The sequence below is a fragment of the Xenopus tropicalis genome, chromosome 6 (genome assembly GCF_000004195.4).
Source record: "Xenopus tropicalis strain Nigerian chromosome 6, UCB_Xtro_10.0, whole genome shotgun sequence".
NCBI lineage: Eukaryota > Metazoa > Chordata > Amphibia > Anura > Pipidae > Xenopus > Xenopus tropicalis.
This window is the reverse complement of record NC_030682.2, coordinates 127,050,763-127,071,910: the sequence shown is the minus strand read 5'-3', so window position 1 is coordinate 127,071,910 and position 21,148 is coordinate 127,050,763. Positions and strand designations below refer to the sequence as shown.

The 21,148-nt window shown below is 43.0% G+C and overlaps 1 protein-coding gene across 4 annotated transcripts in view; it reads left to right on the top strand.

Moving 5' to 3' along the window:
* runx1t1 (RUNX1 translocation partner 1) overlaps nucleotides 1-21,148 on the top strand; it is a 100,151-nt gene that overhangs the window by 17,737 nt on the left and 61,266 nt on the right. The window contains exon 1 of one of the 4 annotated variants that reach the window (XM_004915148.3): nucleotides 12,484-13,542. The exons of 1 other annotated variant lie outside the window; for it this stretch is intronic. In XM_004915148.3, coding sequence (XP_004915205.1) covers nucleotides 13,512-13,542 — 31 coding nt within the window. In that variant the 5' untranslated portion in view covers nucleotides 12,484-13,511. Of the gene's footprint in view, nucleotides 1-12,483; nucleotides 13,543-15,273; nucleotides 15,662-16,292; nucleotides 16,663-21,148 lie in introns of those variants that run through there. 2 more of the 4 variants (XM_004915150.4, XM_004915149.4) reach the window with 2 other exon arrangements.

The following is a 21,148-nucleotide window of genomic DNA, read 5'->3' as shown; positions in this document are numbered from 1 at the left end:
GCTTGCAGGGTGGGGAGAAGGAGATAAAAGTGTCACAGAGAGGAGGTGAATGGAAAAGCCCCCCCCCCCCCAGTTATTGAATTCCTAAGGAAAAGATATACATTTCGCATATGGTTAGGGCTGATCAAAAAAGAATTCTCTGTGCCAGTGATTACATTCCCATCTGTGATTAAGGCTCTCTGTCTGCATCTGGTTTTCACATTATATTCCTGTAACAAGAATCCTTTTCAAGGCAGGGTCGACTTTCTGTATTTTCTATTAGTTGCAGCTTGAACTACTGCACGGATTTCACATTTACACATGTGGTTTTCATTGCTTCATACCATTGAGAAAAAGTAATATTTGTTTGGGAATATATGTTTTTGGCAATTTCCATGGCGATGCAACATGCTCCGTTTTTTCTTCCTCTCCTTCTTTATTTTATAGTCCATTTCCAGAGTCACAGATTGTGACATTGTGCATTTGAGTTATAGCAAGCTGGAGTGTTTCCTTTTTATTGTCGGCTGGCTGCAAAACAGACAAAGAGAGGGCTTACAACTAACGCAGAGCGGCTAGCAAAGCAAATGCTGAGATGATGTATACATTGACTGCATATACAAATAATGAACAGCTGGAATGCAAATGCAGTTATACAAAAACACAAACTGGTTGGGTGCTGGGGGGTCAGCTGATAACTGGGGCCCATGGCTACTACTTTTAGATGTAAAACATGCTAAATGATGTTTAAAGGTTCTGTGACTGATATAAAAAAAAGGGTTGATGGGCACTGTCCTGGGCTCATTGGGTGATCCCCTGGTACCCTGACATGCCTGTCCAATCCTGGTTATAAATTGACAGTGAAGCTCCATGATGTATCTAGTATAAGTAAATCCAGAGATACTGAACTTGCTGAGTAATTACTGATTTACTTTTACTCTAGATTTATTTGTACTAGATAAACCATGACCAGGACTAATGAAAACCTACATAGTCAGTCTCCATGATGCCCTTCAACTATCTTTACACAAGGTCTAAGCACCCACAGGGCTGTTAACCTACCTGGATTGTCTAATGAATCTCCTGGACTGATATAAAGGTTGGAACCAACATGTAACAAGCTATGATCATGGTGTAACAGGGGCATGTCTGAAAGCCTCCCAGAAATCACCACTACTACATTGTCATCTCTGCACCCATGTTATAGGTAGGCTTTTAGGTATGTTGGCCACAAACTTCATTTGTATGTCCTTTAACCACATGCAACATTCAGGGAAGTCCCAATACGGAGAGCTTAGCTAGTACTCAGAAACTCATGGTGGTCTTTTAATTGCACCTAGGGTGGCAGTAGCTATTATCTCCCCACAGTCATACATACATTATATAAACACAGACACATTATTGGTTGCCCCTAGTATTACAAAAAGTAGGCTGCCAAATGAGCGGATCGTCTTCCAATATGCCCAATTAAGGTGGGCGATATGGGGCCAATTCGATCTAATCAAAATGGTGAGTATATAGGCTGTGAGACTGACGACCTCATCAACGAGCTGAACCAACCGAGATCTGCCCAATTTTAGGCCAGGTATTAGTGGTGCCCATACACGGGCAGATAAGCTGCCATATTGGTCTAAAGGACCTGAATTGGCAGCTGAAATCTGCCCATGTATGACCTTTACTGTTTGGGTAGGATCCCAGATATGGGTCCCCATGCCATTAGGGTGAGTTTCCTTGATCTCCTATATAAGATAAATGGTCATTAGCCCAAGGGCTGGGACAAATGTTTGGGTCACAAAGCCAATTTCAAAATGTAATAGGCGTGCCCTAAGAAAAGGATTATGAAACCCTGTATTATGGTTTTGAAGAATTTCACAGTACAAAGAAAATGAAAAAAATGAAAAATGAAAAAAGAGAAGAAAAACATTTTCTTGTGTTCTGCTCATACCTAATAAAGCCCTCGCTTCCTCTTCCCCGCAACAGAGTGCGTTTTCAGGCCATGTACACACGGGCGGATTTATCTGCAGCCCAGGTGCATCTGGCTCCGTGACTCATCCACTTATCCATTCACCTGCGCTCCTGGGAGCATATCCTGAAATGTGCTCTGTTGGGGAAATGAAAGGGGGGGAATAAGGATGTGTTTGGGAGTTGCTTGTATTACTGTTTGCTATCTGCCATTCTTTATCAATTTAAGTATCATTTATGACACAGGTGCAGCCCATACATTTCCTATGATCCAATGCAAATGATCACTGGCAGACTGCTGCTGCAATTAACCCCTGCAAGTTAACAAGACTAGTGTTATTAGGTAGAAGCAATATACTGAGTATGTGTTCAGGTTCATAGTGCTCAATAGACCTTATCATCTTTATTTCTGCTATAGCTGCTCCGGGGCACTTACACATAAAGCAAGGCACACACATATGCTCTCACATATACATGTATAATAATGCCCCCCGCCAAAGCTGCAGAGTGAAACCCCCCTTTTAGTGTAAGTCGCACGTGCCAAAAGTTTGTTAAATGTTATTGCCTCTCCGAAATGTTCTTGCAGCTGTAATAACAAAGCCACAATGTGTATGTATCAAGCAGGGAGAAAACTTTCCACTTGAAATAATGTCTCCAACACTTTGAACATTTGCACACACCCCCCCTGCACATTCTGAGTAACAATCATAAAATAGCAAGGGATTTGGAAAAGGCTACATCAAGAGGGAATGTAATGGAACCAACATGATCACACAGCCTACACCCCATCTTTCTCCAATCAGTGGATCTCATCAGACTGCATGTATTTAAACTTCATTTAAAAAAACCTACCCCCACCTTCATCATTTAATGTTAAAGGCCCACTCTACAACCCCACTGTATTTGTCTGATGGCTCTATTGAGAACTGGATAGATCATTATATTTTATATTACCATTATGAAGCTGCAGGTTGCTGATTTAGACCTGCCTAACCTACTTGTTTCTTAAGTTGGCATCCCAGAGCCTACTTTATTGCCCACAACAGCCTTCCTCATAATCTACTTACCAAACCAATGGCCTGTGTTGAGCATGATCAGGTGGAAACAATGAATTGTATATAACCACAGCCTGAAGTTGGTTATTCACAAACAAATCCATTTGAATGGAGATCATTGGGCAATTGGGTCACCCATGTAAGGAGCCAAATTAATCTTAAATTATTGTTGCTGAATGGATTCAAACTCAAGCCTATGCAGATCCCTGGTAATAGGGCCGTATGAATGCATTACTGCCAGATGGGATCTATAAGGCAGGCTATTGGTAGGCCCCCATCCAATAAGATGCCAACTCAACCTAGAAGGGCCATGTCTGCAGGTTTTATTCGACAGTGTATGATCAGCTTTAGCAGGACCAACCTCCACAGCTTGGTTTTAATCTGTACAGAGAATAAAAAAACTATGCCAGCACAAGTCTTCCCCCTGTAATAAACCCAGTCCTGCAGATTAAATGTAAGTGTATAGAGCAGAGGTTTCAAGCTAGGGGTGGGACACCCATGGGGATTCAAAGCCTTGGGTGAGGGGGCAATCTGGGTACCTCAGGGTACTTAAAGGTTAAAAACCTGAAGATGAATAACCTGTAAATAGAAGTGAAAATGGTGTGCCAACACGCAATGCTTTGCAGCCATCCCTGATTGCAACAGTCATGACAACTTTTATAAATGAAAAAGGGGCCCCAGACAGATGCCCATAATAAACAACACAGGAATTCTAATCAGGAGGAATGCTATTCATTGCATGATGTGTAAATCAGTAATGTCATTTATCAACGTTTAGACAGGGCATATAGGTATCTTTATCTATGCTCTACTATCCCTGCACATAGCTGGTTGAGGCCCAAATGGAGTACAGCCCAGCACTCTGTATGAGCCCTATAAATAGGACTTTAGTTGAAAACATAATTTGTCAATTGTTGCAATCGAAAAATATATATTTAATTTGTTTTTAAAACAGTGCTTACAAGTATGCATTGGTATACCAGTTATTCTTATCCAGTATGTGCAAGTATGCTTTCTTTGGAACACTGAATTTAGATTATAATTTCATTTTGGAGCATTTTATTGTTACTGGCTGTTTAATTACCTTTGATGGGAGTGCTGAGCGGGCTCGGGCAAGTGCTAGTTATTCCAGGTCTGAGTCTTGCCTCGTGTCCTGAATGCATGGCTCAGTGACACGACACATAAAGACACGCAAGAAGCCATTTACTCTGGCTTTGGCTGATGTTGCCTGGAACTGTGTTTATTTGCAGGCAGCCGCAGTGATTTCCTATGAATAAAGATAACATCTGAAGAATCCCCTGTGAGGATTTGAAAGCTTTCTGTATCATCATTCCAAGGGCTGTTATGTGTTTTGGCTAAAATTGAGGAAAATAAAAGTTTTTACAGCGTAGAAGCTATTTGGAATCCATTTGAGTATACGTGTGTATTTAAAGATGCTATTTTTAATAATATTCCCAATGCCAATATTAATTCTAAATGTGTAGATTTATATTCAGTAAAATGATAATTTTTGTTATAGATTTATCAAAATAAAGAATTAGTTTCCTTTTGGTTTACTTACCCAAGCTTCTATGAAGGCAGTATTGGCCTAGCTTTCCTGAGCAGCCAGTGCCTCTCTTGTAGGCCGTCCAGTGAAACAAGGAAAATATTGCCCCCACCTCCCCATAAAAATAATTGATATCAGAGCTGAGCCAAGTACTATTGGTGGCCAAGGCAATACTCTTTGGCCTGACCTCCAATGTGCTTGGTAACCTCCCTCTTTGCTCCATCTGCACTTCCCATGCCACTTGGCCTCCCTTCCATTCTCCCCTCACTCCCGCACCTCCTGCAGATCATTCCTTCTCCCAATTGCACCCAAAGTACATGTCTCTACTGCCAACCCCTACTTCTTGCTCTGGCCTTAGAGTTGTCTAACCATTATGGCACACATGGCGTCGAGAAGAAAACCCATGGGATCCATGTAATGTAAAATAGTAATGATGCATAGATAAGTGTAAATACTGGGAGTTGCAGGGGTTATGTTGTAGGTTTAAATCTGCAGAGGGCAGACATATCTACTGCAGATAATAAAGATGATGCAATTCCATCATTCTTGGCAAACTAAACTTGCTCCTTCTCTAATTAAATTCCTTATTGCCAGGCTGCGTTCCTTAGAAATCTAAGGGCCCAAATTGGGGGAGACAAAGACCAGACCTGGGTTACTTGTACAGCCATACAGGCATCATATAGGAAGGGGAGCACTAGACTGACCATTATTCTTCTATATTAACAAAAATGGTATATTGAAATATTAGCCCCTTGGTATACAATGAAATGGAAGATATTTAAATATTGCACACCACTTTCGAGTTTTTGAGGGGCACCCAAAGATGTATTTCCCACAGGTTGCTATTTGCAAAAGGGTTGACCCTGCAAGGAGACAATGGCTTAATATATTCAGTCTCTACATCAGCAATGTCCAACTTGCGTGGGCGAGGGCTGCTGGGAGTTGTAGTGCACCAACAGGCTGGCCATTCCTAATTAGGTCATTTGGCATATAAAATTGACTGCTGTGTATGAATGTGATAGGAAGCTTAGATTGTAAGCTCCACTGGGGCAGGTGGGGGAATGATGTATAATATCTGTATATATATATATATATATATTCATAATAATTATGCGATCCCTTTCCTGCATTGCAATGGACCTTTTTTTTGCAAAAGAAAGTTAGCATTTAAAGACAGCACGTGATTTATCTTTTTTTTCCCCTTGATGGAGCAGCAGCCTCCTCCGGCATTAATGGGCTCTACCCCACACAGCGCTGTGAGAGCATTGCCGCAGTGCTAGCCTGATCCCGGGTCAGTGTGATGCGTGAAATCAATTCATTTGAATCTCTTTGGCTCTATAGGAATTTGGCCGTATGCCAGTTGTTTTCATTTAATGTGCTTTGTGTTGAACACAGACAAGCAGGATTTGCCTTTGTGTTTCCCTCCCCGTTGGTCGCCGTGTCTGGTACCAGCCCGCATTATATTCAATGATCTCCGAGATGTAAAGGGAATGGATTTCGCATTACGCTGAATGATTAGAGGGAAATTAAAGGGAAAATGAAAAGATACGCACAATCTATTAGCCAATTTCCCATTCACAAATCACTTTATACTGGGTTATGGCACAGAATTGCAACACAAGGCTCCGGTGCTAAAGTTCATTGCTCTCTGTGTATTTCCAGGTAAAATGGAAAGGGCCAATTTCTCTTACATTGGTACCATATATATCACAGAGCTGTCGGGGTAGCACAAATGGATCCTGTGCTGGGGGCTCTGTCACTGGCGCATAAAGGCAATAGATGCAGCTGGCCTTTCATATGGGTCATAAACTTGGTTCATAATATATGAGTTTCTCCACCTCAGTGGCACTGCAGGGGTTAACCCTTTTGTAAATAAGAGGGTTAAAATATTGCCATGAGTTGCTGCACATTTATTTTCAATAGGAGCTGCATGGGGAGATTTTAGAGGCACTAAAAAAAATACTGCCCGAGGAGTCTTATTTTCCCAGTGTATGAAAGAAAATATAACCTTATTTATAAGTTGTTTGGAGGTTCCTTGTATTTCCTCTTTCATAGACACTAAAATATGAGGACATAGCATATTGGGTGCCTAGAACATTTCTTCTTGTCTTAAATCATAGCTACCGTATTGCCTTCTTCTGTTGGGCCCGACCAGTCACAATGACAAGGGTTGGTTTGTAACCACTAGGGGCGCTGTTATTAGCAATATAGTCTATGGGCAATTCTTAAGCATGAGCACCTCAACAGATCTCTCCATTCATTGACTTATTAACAAACGTATGCATATGTTCTGTGCACTTAATAAACTGTGTACCTCAAATTTACTGTGCGCAGGCACAGATCAACCCTTTAACTGCCATAGACTGTAGAATCGATGATAGCGCCAACGCTGTGCATTATATGTTACATGTAACTGTATGGAAAAACATGTTGCCTAGCAACATGCAAAGCTGGCTTCGTCCTCCATGGACAGCCACTGTCTACACTTAAGGGTTAAAAGAAAACAAATTTATAAATAATGAAAATGTTACTACTAAATCAGACAAAAGTGGAACAGAGCAAGGGGAATGTGTGTGATTAACTTTAGCAACCATGAGGGTTATGAGTAATAATGGACAATGGCCCTAGGTCACTTCCCATTGACTCTAACAACCTTTAGCTTAATATTGCTAAGGATGGCCACCTGGCCAATATTTTATTAGCCCGGCCAGTAAAGGTGATACTGGTGCCAATGTAAGTAATAGGTAACAAACAAGGCAGAAAAAGGGCAGCCAACTGTAACTGTTGGGCAGTGTTATCCCTTGTGCCAAATCTGCTCTCATGAACCACTACTTGAAATGGAAATGTCTATTATTGTTTGTGGAAGATAGTGGCGTTGACACTGGCATGGCTTTTACATGTATCCATGTTACAGGGGAGCTTAAAGTTTTTATAAATGAGCCCCATTTGTTAATGCATTGCCTTACATGCAGGCTAAACATCCCTCATGTCTATGAGATACCAATATCTTTAAATATAACAATATTGCCCTCCCAATGAGATTAGAGTTAAGAGAAACTGCCCTTGATCCATCCAAGTGAAACACCCTGGCTGATTGGGTTTGTGCCCTGGGCTCCTGTGCCAGCCCCAAGGGAGCCTGGTTGTTAAAAGGAAAAGCCCATTTTAACCATGAACCTTTAGCATGTAGTAGCCAGAAATAATATAATACTGTTAATCATCCCTTTTCTCTAATTTCTAATTATTTCGTTTTTTATTCTACCTCTCTCAGTGTTGTCTGGTTGCCTTAGATACCCCCCCCCCCCCCATGCCTCTTATAGTGGTTTCCATCCCACCATTTAAACAATTACAGCGTGACAAAGCCAGCATGTATAAGCCAGCATGTATTAGCCAGCATGTATTAGCCAGCATGTATTAGCCAGCAATAAGTGACTATCTGGGTGCACTTCCCCTTTAACCCTGCGCCATGGAAGAGGCCACTACAGCCGCCGGGGGGGGGAGGAAGTGTGGCATGGGGGGGGGGGGGGAGGAAGTGTGGCATGGTGCTGATTGCGGTGGCTGTGGGACTCACACAAGGCGTTATCAGGGGGCCGGGGGGGATGTGCTGCCGCTGCCGGGGCCGGGGCTTGAGGAAACTGATAGGCAGAACATTGGAGCCGAGGCTCCGGGGTCAGCACGGGGTACACGCCAGCCCCGCTTCCTTGTATTTATTACCCCGGAGAGTGAGGGTGTGTGAACCGGTGGTATCTGTGGCTGCAGGGAGCTGCTCAGACATCCTGCCGGTTCCTGACAGCCGGCTATCTGTGCTCTGCCTGGGTTCCTTCCATTCCAGCGGCCCATTGTGTGCAGCAGGGCTGGGTCAGGAACTGCCCGGGGCCGCTCTCACTGCTGACAGATCCCGGCTGAGCCCCGGGCTGTGTGTGTGCGGCCCCTGCCTTGGCACCTACCCAGGCTCTAAGCGCAGCGCTACCCAGGCTCTGAGCGCAGCCCTACCCAGGCTCTGAGCGCAGCCCTACCCAGGCTCTGAGCGCAGCCCTACCCAGGCTCTGAGCGCAGCCCTACCCAGGCTCTGAGCGCAGCGCTACCCAGGCTCTGAGCGCAGCCCTACCCAGGCTCTGAGCGCAGCGCTACCCAGGCTCTGAGCGCAGCCCTACTCAGGCTCTGAGCGCAGCGCTACCCGGGCTCTGAGCGCAGCCCTACCCGGGCTCTGAGCGCAGCGCTACCCGGCCTCTGAGCGCAGCCCTACCCAGGCTCTGAGCGCAGCGCTACCCGGCCTCTGAGCGCAGCCCTACCCAGGCTCTGAGCGCAGGGCTACCCGGCCTCTGAGAGCAGCCCTACCCGGGCTCTGAGCGCAGCCCTACCCGGCCTCTGAGAGCAGCCCTACCCGGCCTCTGAGCGCAGCCCTACCCGGCCTCTGAGCGCAGCCCTACCCAGGCTCTGAGAGCAGCGCTACCCAGGCTCTGAGCGCAGCCCTACCCAGGCTCTGAGCGCAGCCCTACCCGGCCTCTGAGAGCAGCGCTACCCGGGCTCTGAGAGCAGCGCTACCCGGGCTCTGAGCGCAGCCCTACCCGGGCTCTGAGAGCAGCCCTACCCGGGCTCTGAGAGCAGCCCTACCCGGCCTCTGAGAGCAGCGCTACCCGGGCTCTGAGAGCAGCCCTACCCGGGCTCTAAGCGCAGCCCTACCCGGCCTCTGAGCGCAGCGCTACCCAGGCTCTGAGCGCAGCCCTACCCAGCCTCTGAGCGCAACCCTACCCGGCCTCTGAGCGCAGCGCTACCCGGCCTCTGAGCGCAGCGCTACCCAGGCTCTGAGCGCAGCCTTACCCGGCCTCTGAGCGCACACTGTGCCGCTCACTGGGAATTTCCTACTCTGTAGCGCAGGGTGCCCAGTCTGATGCCTACAGTGGCCTGGCACAGGGTGTATTAACCCAGGGGGCTGCTCTTACCCTCACCCACCCCAACAGCTGCTGGTACATGTGCTTGTACATGTATATGTACTGATAGACAGACAGATGATAGATAGATAGATAGATAGATAGATAGATAGACAGACAGACAGACAGACAGACAGACGGTAGATAGATAGACAGAGATAGATAGTCAGAGATGCATAGTTAGATGAAATATAGATAGATAGATGATATATACATAGATGACAGACAGATAGATAGTTAGAGATGCATAGATAGGAGATAGATAGATGATATATAGATAGATGACAGACAGAGATAGATAGTCAGAGATGCATAGATAGGTGATATATAGATAGATAGATAGATAGATAGATAGATAGGTGATATATACATAGATGACAGACAGAGATAGATAGAGATGCATAGATAGGTGATATATAGATATAGATAGGTGATATATAGATAGATGACAGACAGAGATAGATAGTCAGAGATGCATAGATAGGTGATATATAGATAGATAGATAGGTGATATATACATAGATGACAGACAGAGATAGATAGAGATGCATAGATAGGTGATATATAGATATAGATAGGTGATATATAGATAGATGACAGACAGAGATAGATAGTCAGAGATGCATAGATAGGTGATATATAGATAGATAGATAGGTGATATATACATAGATGACAGACAGAGATAGATAGAGATGCATAGATAGGTGATATATAGATATAGATAGGTGATATATAGATAGATGACAGACAGAGATAGATAGTTAGAGATGCATAGATAGGTGATAGATGATAGATAGATAGGTGATATATACATAGATGACAGACAGAGATAGATAGTCAGAGATGGATAGATAGGCGATATATTGATGATATATAGATAGTGCCAGGGCACAATATTCCAGGGTTTTAGACTGTAAGCTCCACCATTGCAATGACATATCCAAGGTCCCAGCCAAGTCTTTATATAAAACCCTTGAAGATAGATGCGTATAAATATATATGTGTGTGTGTGTGGATATTAGAACACATCATATTAATGAAGCTGTGATCACTTAGAAATATGTTCTGCTAGCCATTGGGCTCAATGACACTGGGGCTGATTCACTGGAGCACTTGGCTGTGGGGATTCGCAGGCGCTGATTGTTTGCTCCACCTGGTGGATCCAGGAGAAAGCGACTCCATAGAAATTCCAGGCATTCCACTGCTCCACAGTCATGTTCATTTAGATAATACAGGGGGCAATGAGGGGCTGCAGCTGTATGGCAGCCGCCGGTTACTTTGGAAGGACGACTGCCTGTGGAATTTAATGTTTGGAATTGAATACAATTCAGGCCGTGCTGTCAGCATACTCTATCATCAGGTTTCTGAGTGTGGTCTATTTATGGGATGTTTAATCGCACCTTGTGCATGTTAGCGCCATGCTTAAGTTCTATTGGCTGGCACGCCGCATTCACTCATAGTGTATATAGTGTGATGAAATAAAGAGACAACAGCCCTTTATCTGCTATTTCAGCCCTCAGTTCTGGGGAGGGGTCTGATTATGATAACATGAGGGGTTTAGGATAGGTGCCAATTTTTACAAATGACCAGCTGCATGTGTGTATTTTGCATCCCCAGTGCCTGTCATTAAAAATGGCTACTTAAAACACAGCAGATTTCAATACCTTTGGCCCTGTTTTGTGAAGAAAATTCTATTGGCTAAGCATCTTTGGAAAAAAACTAAAAGCAGTTCCAGCTGTGCAGTTGCAGGAGGCGTGTCCTGTTGACATCACAGACATGGACAGTATGGCTGACACTGCTTTTAGGTATGGGTATATTTAGGTAGTTATGGCGTATTGACGTTTTGATTTGGAGAACTTGCCGGTGGGTTTCTGGGAGTTGTAGTTCAGCATGGATCCAGACTGAATATCTCTGATGTGACTTAAAGCAGCTGTCAGACAGAATAATATTTAATATATGCTTTAAGCATAGTCCAGCTTTGTGATTAAAGGGGTACATTAATGATTTCCAGCAAGGGGGGGTAAACGCCCACCTCCTGTGTTGCTCTTTGTTTTGGTGGTGATTGGGGGGGGGCTCCCCTCGTGTTAGCAGGGCCTGGGGCCAAACAGCCTCTGTGGACTCCATTAGTTTAATTCAATCAGCCAGTGCTTAGCTGTTATTGAAATAAAACTCTCTGCACCCTATTGCCAGTCTGCAGCTCTCAGGGGAATGCCAGGAGTTGTAGGCCAACAAGCTAGAAGACACATATGTGCTTGAGATCTGGAGAAGCTCTATTGTCCTGCAAGCTGCCTTCTTTCCTTGCTCTCATTAGCATTGATGGTTACAAGACTACAAACAGAACATGTGAGATTGTTAATTGAGGGCTAGCCCCGTAGAGCTCCGGAGCAGAGCATTTGCGCCTGTTAAGTGTGAGCTCTGGGACGGGCATGGGGAGGAAACTGGCCAGATGGCAGCCAGCTCCCAGCACAGATACAGGGTTTTGTCTCTCTGGTGACGAGAGGAGGGAAGGTTCATTGGAGCATAGGCAATCACCCTTGCATCTTAACAAAACCAACTCTCCATCAGTCACAATGAAGAGGGACTTGACATTAAAACAAAGGCTTTTCAGCAGAATGGCCAATGAATTTAGTGCATTTCAATGCGGCCATTTTTTAGCAGTTCAGTCTGAATTACAATGTTATATTAACCAGGGCTGGGCATTGCATAATGTACAAACCGATATAATATAATAATATAATGCCAATCAGCCAACATCTTATATGTTATGGCAAGTTCCAAGCTTATTGGAGGCCCCATTTTTTTATAATCCAAACTGCAACTAGGATGTGAGTGGATTCTGGGAGTTGTAGTCCCAGGACAGCTGCAGGTTACATAATAACTTGCCCATATATATATTGCTGGTTTCCCTATTATGCAGGCATTTCCAGGCAAGAGATTTGTGTTCCCTTTGCCCAACTGCTCAGCACTCCTCTGCTTTCTATATAGTGGTATCAATTAAATTCCCCCAGTGCAGTGCTGGGCTATTATCTGCACTTTATACAGGTGCAATATATTTGTCTAAATGTCTACGCCCTGCGGCATATATTTAAATTATTAACATCATGCTACCCAGGGAATCTATTAGTATTTTGTTGGTCCTTGAACAAAAACAATAATTAATGCAATGTACCGGGCACCATATATAATTGATTTGCAAGCTAGCATTAAGCCTAACAAGGGACTATGAAAACCACATACCCATCCACCCAGCTCCCACATTAGGTGGGTGTGCCCTGTCAGCGGGGCACTTTTAGGGAAACACTAATGGCTTCCAGCTAGGTGGAAAATTTGTGACAGCAAAAGAAAAGTCTGCAAATTTGAATTTGAAAGCCTCAAAATTGCCTGGTATTTTCTCTGCTAGCGCTCGCCCAGAAAATGTTGTTTTCCGGTGTGCCAGCCTCCATTGGTAGCCAGTGGTCTGAGAATGAAACGGTGAAATGTAGGCATTAGCCAGTCCGCCCTCTCAAGCTGGAGGGTCACATAAGCCTTTAAGCCCACCCTCAAATGAAAGTCTATTGACCATTCATCAAAGCTCGTTGGCTGATCGTTGAGTGGCTCCCCATTCAGTTTATCAAGTCTTGCACATGGGAAGTCAGGGAAGGCCTTATTCAGCTTTGTTAAAGACATCTAGGAGTAAAATGCCTCATTTGAACCCGTTTTGCCCTTGTTTTTCTCTGTGTTAATGCAGCCCTGCTTAAAAGAGTGCCTTTATTTGGTGGGTTAGAATATCCAAGACGATTAATTCTCTTAGGCTGAATAGGAGGTGTCAGGCCGGAGCAGATGGGATAGAGAGGTTGGGTTGGCTGTTTTGCTTTTAAGTAGGATCAATGAGGTTTCAGTGTCTATTCAAAACACTCACTTAATGCCCACTGGCCAGAGTCATGAATTGAGCATGTATCATCCCACGGGTGCTCAAAAGCAGCGTGAATTCTGGGCAAACTTAAAGAGACCAGAGGGAGAAAACACTCTTGAGCTCCTTGTCTGATAACTGGCACGCAGCACAGATGCATTTTCACAGCCTCCCGGGCCCTTTCGGTGAGTTGATTTTTATTTTTTTAAATAAATGCATTTTTATGCTATAGGTTCATGGAAAAAAAAAAAAGATGTGGCTCCTAGTTGGAATTTAGCACTCGGCTCGTGTCTGTATCTAAAGCCAACCTGTTCATTATGATGCTTTTAAGATGTATATCAAAAGGCCTCTTGATACCTTTTAGAGCGCCATTTAAACACAACAGTTATTTAGCCTGCTCCACTATGGCTAATGTAATGTTTAACGCAGGCCCAGTGATGTGTTTAATCCTCTTTATAATGTCTGAAACCCGGTTTGCACCCACGGAGAGGTTTTTAAATAATGCAAATTCTATGTGAAATATATGTATGTATATATATATATAGCTGTAGCTTGAGAGAGGGCTGACGCGTGCTTCCATGCTGAATGAAACCATGAGAAGAAGGAGAGAAAGAAAGAGGGAGCTTGCAGCTGCTTGCTTCATTGCCTGGGAAAAACACTGGAGTATTCTCAGATGCACCGGCATCCTGTCAAAGCCCTGCCACGCTCGGCTGTAAGGTGACAATCTCCAGGGATCTTGCTTCTGTTGACGTGCATCAATTTAAAGTGGCAATTACTGCAGTCAGATAACAACTTTAAAAGCCTTTTTTTTTTTACACACACAAACATGCATAATCACTTTGCATAGGGAAGGGGGATTTATTTTTGGTAACTTACTGCTGAACGCCTGTGGGGTGCGCCCTGCCAGAGAGTATTTTTTTTGGATCAGGGATTTATGGAGCACCAACATTTTCCACAGAGCTGAAGAGTGTGTAGAATTTATACAGGAATAGGCTAATGGGTTGTTTTTTGCTGTTTTGTTAGGAATTATCTGATGTGATTTAGATAATTCTTTTAAAATGTTAAAGTGCCTTACTGAGGGCAGTATAATTGCATGTTTGGCACAGGAGTGGCTCAGTGATTAGGAGAGTGGACTTCCGACAGTCAGGTGCCCATGGGATTCTGGGAGTTGCAGTTTGCAACTCTTATTAATGACATCAAGCCAGTAGGGACCCATCTCTGTGATGATGAAGCTCTTCATAGGGTCCAGAAGCTGAAGCCTTTGGGTCTGTTGGTAGACTTTTAGGCTGAGCTTAAACCACTGTTTTGCCTCCATTGGTCTGGGGCAAATTAACTTTCTTGTCTTAAGCTAGCCATAAGGGGCCAACATCACTGATAATTCCTATACCAGTCAGTAGATTTTTTTTGGCCCATGTTTGGAGGCAAAACATCAGTCTCCCTGACCAATATCTTATTGGGGCTTGATCAGATGGCTGGATAAATCCAATTAGTTGAGAAATGCATTAACCTGATGGGTCTCCTGTAAGACTCAATGCTTGACCTTGTCATGGGCAGCTTCAGACCCTACACTCTAGAGTGCAGAGTATTTTTTTTTTAACTTGTGCTATTGGTGTAAATATGACAAATATTTCTGTGTACCATTAGCCTAAACCTGAAATAGTCATCACCAGCTCAAGTAATTGTGAAGTCTTTTGGCAGAAGGTCCATATCTCAGTATAAATGTGCTTTATAGGTGCCCGGTTGTGTATTGGAAGCACAGATGCCTCTTGCTTATAAATGCAGAAGGAAGACACGGAGGGAGGAGGGGACATTTTGTCACATTATACACATACATCTCATTAGCCACTGTATAGAACAGGCAGGGTGGAATTTGCCATCAGCTAATGCTCTGCAACATGTAAATGTGGCTTCATTAGAGGCAAGAAATGGATGTATAGAGAGAGCGAGAGAGAGAATGGGGACCAGATGGCTGCGCAAGAGTTAAGGATTCAGCCAACTGCTCGTCTGGGCTCTGCTGTAACCATGCAAAGAGGGGCTTCCTGAAGATCTGGAATAGAATAATTGCTTCAGCTTTCCTTGACTGAAACCTATACCGGGGAAGGTACTTTAAAGGAAGCCAGTGTGTGTGCTGCTCCTCATGTGTTGCAAAGATGTTCTACAGAGACAGCAGAAAGGTTCTCCAAGGGTTATGTTCAAAGAGAGACTTTTAAACAGCAGCTATTTTCCCGAAGCTTTGGCGTTTTGTGTAGAAACCTGAGTGTGCCACATAGGACAAGCTTGTCAGGCGTATGTTTCTCCTATGAGGTAAGGATCTTATACAAAGGACTAAAGAGGCACCGCTGAGAGGAAAATAGCCAGCCTCAGATAAAGCACTGTAACAAAGGCATGCCGTTTTATGTATCATGGTGTCCATTAAAGCTTATTAGGGAAGAGTGCATTGAACCTCAGTCAGGCATGTGTTCTTTTCCACTGGAAGGATAAACATTTAAGGGTGTACAAAATTCACAAGCAGGAGGACATGATTGTTAAGCTTTGAAAGAACATGGCAGGGAATATTTTGTTTTCATGTCCTACGGATCAGCATGCTAAGGCAGAATAGAGAGCTGTAAATGTTTGGAGCATATCAATCCAACATTCCCAGGGGGTGCTGCCTTGCCATAAATGTCCTGTACTCAGTCTGGTTTTTTTTTTTTACACACAATTCAATGGGAAGGCTTTGGATACTTTTGTTCATTGAGCTAAACTGTTACATTTATAACTATGAAAGCATTTTTTCTTGTATGAAATGGAATGGTAGGAAAAGTCTAAGGCAATTGCACCAAGCAAGTCCAGTAATGTAAATAGCACTGGGACTCTGCAGAAAGGGGCTCATTGATTTTCTGGGCAAAGAGCTGAATCATTGAATTGTAAGCAGGTCGTCCTATCTGCCTTGTCTGTGTGCCATGAATCAGTAGCGAGAGGGAGAGAGGCAGTCAGCAGGAGAAACCTAGGGATTGTGGATAATTTGCACACGCAAACACACACACACACATACATATCCTTGTCATTGTTCTGCCTGAAGAGACAGGGCTGGGTTCAAGGCCACATGTGCTCCTGTCATCATTCACATTTCTGCTCCAAGTGCAACACGGAGTGTCAGCTCTCCATCTGTCTGTGCATCCTGCCTACAGCAGCAGCAACGGCAACCCTCATGGCTAGCCTCCCAATCCTGAGCAGCAGCAGCAGCCCACTAGCCCATTCCAGCAGGCTCCTGTAGACTGGGAGGCAGCTCTGCCCCAGTGATTTATATCTGTCTATGATGCCTGGTAAGTCTGAATGCCTTCTTCATGGGGCTGTGTCACTAGATTGTTTGTCTCTGCATGTGCAGTGGGAGGCTGAGAAGATAGCTGCAGATAAGTCGAATAGCAGAACTGAGCTTGGAAGGGACTCGTTCTGTAAAATAATCTGATATTGTGTATACAACACTTTCCATATACTCTCTTTGTGCTATATAGTGTAGCTATAGAAATATATATATTGCCATAGTGTGAATTAATGGTCTGCTGCAGAACAAATATCCTACAATCCCTGCAGAACCAGTTACACTTCTTGCCGTGGATGGGAAATGTTTCTGTTTTTTTTTTTCCGGTCAAATATGCAGAAGAAAATATTAATTTTGGACGCAGGTCCAGTCCCCAATATGAGATTCGCTGCCAGTGAAAACACATCTGGAATTATTCTAGGAAACCAATGAAAAAGAAGAAGAACTTTTTTTCTTTTTTTTTATTCCTGGGTTTTTAAGTTAAAAAGAATGTGAAGGCTGCAGAGTACAGGGGGCCCTGGGAATGCAGAAAGGCAGGGGGCCACTGACTGATTGGGGTAGGGGAATAATTATATATATATATGTCTTTCATATTTGTCTATATATTTTTGGCCTTTCAGATTCTGGGGCTCTGGAGAAATCCCCTTTTCTCAGCTACTCTAATACCACCACTGGCAGGCTGTGCAATGCTTTGCATAGCCCTGAATGGGGTGAAAGGCTGTTTAACAAGCCGTGGGAGATGGTGGGGGGGTGAAGCACAGAGAAATCCCTGCCGTGGGTAGGCATTGGTAGATTTTGCTTTATTTAGGTAGGCCATGCTGTTTCTCCGTCTCAGAGATAGTGCACCTCACAGATGGTGTTTTGAAACAGCGTCTGACTGCCAGCTTGCTGTGGTCACATTTCTGTGAAGGTATTGCCAGTTGTTTGGAGAATGTTTTTTAATAGGGTTGTTCTGTGGTCACAGAGCCGGGCTGGAATGCTTGAGGCTTCTGAAGCTGCTTTAGTGTCAAGGGAGCGAGCCTCTTTTGGCTTGTCGTTGCCTCAAAGGCCTTTAAGGGCTTCTGGATGATCTGAATAAATAAAGGCGATCGCAGGTCAGAGGTCAGTTTGCTACATTAGTTTTAGAGCATGGTAAGTGCTTTATGCGTCATTATGGGGAGAATTTATGAGCAGTAAAATATAGCCAGAGCTATACATCCTCCTACTGGCATTGGTATTTTCCCCTTCTGTTTTGTTCATGGATTTAAACTATGGTGGAACCAGGCACAAATATGTATATAGCATTAACAACATTTTGGGAAAATCCTGCATTAATACCTTGATCTTTATATTTTTTTATTTTCTGCTTGCGTTGCTTTTCCTCCTATTATCATCACCTGTATTTATATTTAGAGAACGGTATAGATAATGCATGTTGTATTGACTTTGACAATAAAAATACAAAGAAAATTAACAATAAATAAAAATCAGCCTTCCACGGGGTGCAGAATGAGGCTCGATGATTAAGAGCTTCTAATGTGAAACGCGTGGTGTTTATACTTGGGAAATGCTTTGAAAAGTAAAGCTAATAAAGTTTAAATATGAATTAATCAGACGCGAGAGCCTAGGAGTGCAGTGCTACACAGGGCTGCCTTTCTCTTCACAAGGGCAAAATTACTGATACCAATAAAAAAAAAAATGCTCATTGAAACTGTCAACAGTATTTATACCACATTCCTAGTTAAACAAGCTTAAATTATTACTGCCTTTCTCTAAAAGTAGTAGCAAGCCCTCGTGTTTGCAAATGTGTGTTGTGAGTGCCAAGCAGCACTTGGAAACGGAGAATGCATTAACAGCTGTGACTAGGAGCATGTGCCAGAATACAGATACTTGAGCAAATCTGACACTTGGCTATTTTTGACACCCATCTGTAGTTTTTCTCTTTTATTTTTTATTTTTTTGTAGGTTGAACTGTCTCCCAATCTGTTCACAGCGCAGCAAATTTTCCTTTTTTCATTCTACTTTTCTTTAAGTGGTCAGCCATGCCCAAGTGGGCTCGAGTGAAGTAAACAATAGGTTGGCCCATGTTTATTCTCTTTCATTTAGCACCTTCCAGCTACAGAACCTAGAGGAAACACAAAACCAGTATTTTATAATACAGGTATAGGACCCATTATCCAGAATGCTCGGGACCAAGGGTATTCGGGATAAGGGGTCTTTCCATAATTTGGATCTCAATACCTTAAGTCTACTAAAAAATCAATAAAACAATAATTAAACCCAATAGGATTGTTTTGCATCCAATAAGGATTAATTATATCTTAGTTGGGATCAATTACAAGGTACTGTTTTATTTCCACATAGAAAAAGGAAATCAGTTTTAAAATTCTGAATTATTTGATTAAAATGGAGTCTATTGGAGACAGGCTTTCCGTAATTCGGAGCTTTCTGGATAACGGGTTTCCGGATAAGGGGTCCGATACCTGTACATGTACATGGTTCCATGTAGGAAAGTATTGTTGCTGTGTGCAGCTTTGCAGCAAATGGGGGAAGCTTTTGTTTGCTGTACCATGGCTCTTCTAAGCACTTCCCGTGTGTTTTACTGGAAGAAGATTTTCTGTTTTCATTTGTGTTTGTCTAAAAGAAACAGACAAACTTTCCCTTTCTTTCCTCTGACTTGTATGAAATAGTTACTGGCTTAGCTTTACATTTTAGTTTTGCTTAAAGGAGAACTCAGGCTTACAAAGACATAGGTTGAGAATGCTGCAGCTTTGGGCTTTTGTACCAGCCCAAGTCCAACACAGCCATTTACCAGGGAAGATCTGTGCCCCTGAAGTTTCCCCTAGTAGCTCCCAGATTTGGTTATTTGATTCATAGTACAGGTATGGGACCTGTTATCCAGAATGCTAGGGACATGGGGTTTTCCGGATAAGAGATCTTTCCATAATTTGAATCTCCTTAACTTGAGTCTGCTAAAAATAATTTAAATATTGAATAAACCCAATTGGATTGTTTTCCCCCAATAAGGATTAATTATATCTTAGTTGGGATCAAGTACAGGTACTGTTTTATTATTACAGAGAAAAGGGAATCATTTAACCATTAAATAAACCCAATAGGGCTGTTCTGCCCCCAATAAGGGGTAATTATATCTTAGTTGGGATCAAGTACAGGTACTGTTTTATTATTACAGAGAAAAGGGAATCATTTAACCATTAAATAAACCCAATAGGGCTGTTCTGCCCCCAATAAGGGGTAATTATATCTTAGTTGGGATCAAGTACAAGGTTCTGTTTTATTATTACAGAGAAAAGGGAAATCATTTTTAAAAATTAGAATTATTTGCTTATAGTGGCATCTATGGGAGATGGCCTTTACGTAATTTGTAACTTTCTGGATAATGGGTTTCCGGATAAGGGATCCCATACCTGTACATGCTCTGGGCAGCAGTCAATTACTTGAGCTTAGGGGCCAACTCACAATATAACATTCACTATTCAAGTATGATTGTTAATTAATTCAGATTCATAGCAGCCAAGTGTACTCTGGGATAATCAATCCTGTAGCATCAAATTCTATGCACACACTCACTTTCTAGTAATGTTTTAAACTTTTAACATTTATAGCAGCCCAGAACACACAGAGCTGAGCATGTCCATTGTCAGTGACACTCAGATGATGGTTTAATTAGATTAGAAGAATGGGACAACTTTAAAGGCACTGGTCATCATTGTTACAGGGCTGCTAACCTATGAGTATGTACATTAAATGATATTTATATTTTCTAGCTTTATACCCTTATCTCTGAGGTATTACCTAGCACCCAGTGCCTGTGATCTCACACCAGAAGGTTGTGGCCTACAAAACATAGACTTCTCATAGACTGTCCAGAAAGATACCAAAAAACTCTGCCTGCTTAAAGTATCCCAATTCTGTAGGAGAGTTTAAAGGCATTGTGTCCATTTAAAGAAGGGACATCCTACTATGGTATGATTAGACTGCACTAGTAACTGTTAAAGGTGGTTGTGAAGTGGGGAACAATCAGACCACAACTTATATGGAATAATCCCATAGAGTATAGCAAGCCTTGTTGTTGTCATTAACCAAATGTATAATATAAAAATGTGATATCTTACATATAAGGTATAAATATTTTCACATTCAGAGAAAATGCATGTACAATGATTAGTGCACAGGAGCCCTTACAAAAGCATATTGTAGTACACACTGTTGGGTCTACTTGTAGGGGAGGTCAGAGACTGTTTGTCTTGGGATCCCATGCTGAGTTATATTTTTAGGAGCATATTTAGGAAAAAGTGAACTCACACTTTAACCTGTTGATAAATATACCCTTGAAAATTCCAGCTGTGAAATTCCTCTTTGGTAAAATGTGGAGCCATGTGGGACAGTTTGTGGGATGATCTGCAAGAAGTTCTCAGCTGGTCTGTTTATTGGTGTATGCTGATGGACTGCACAGTAATTGAAAGAAAAAAGCAAAACATTTGCTTATT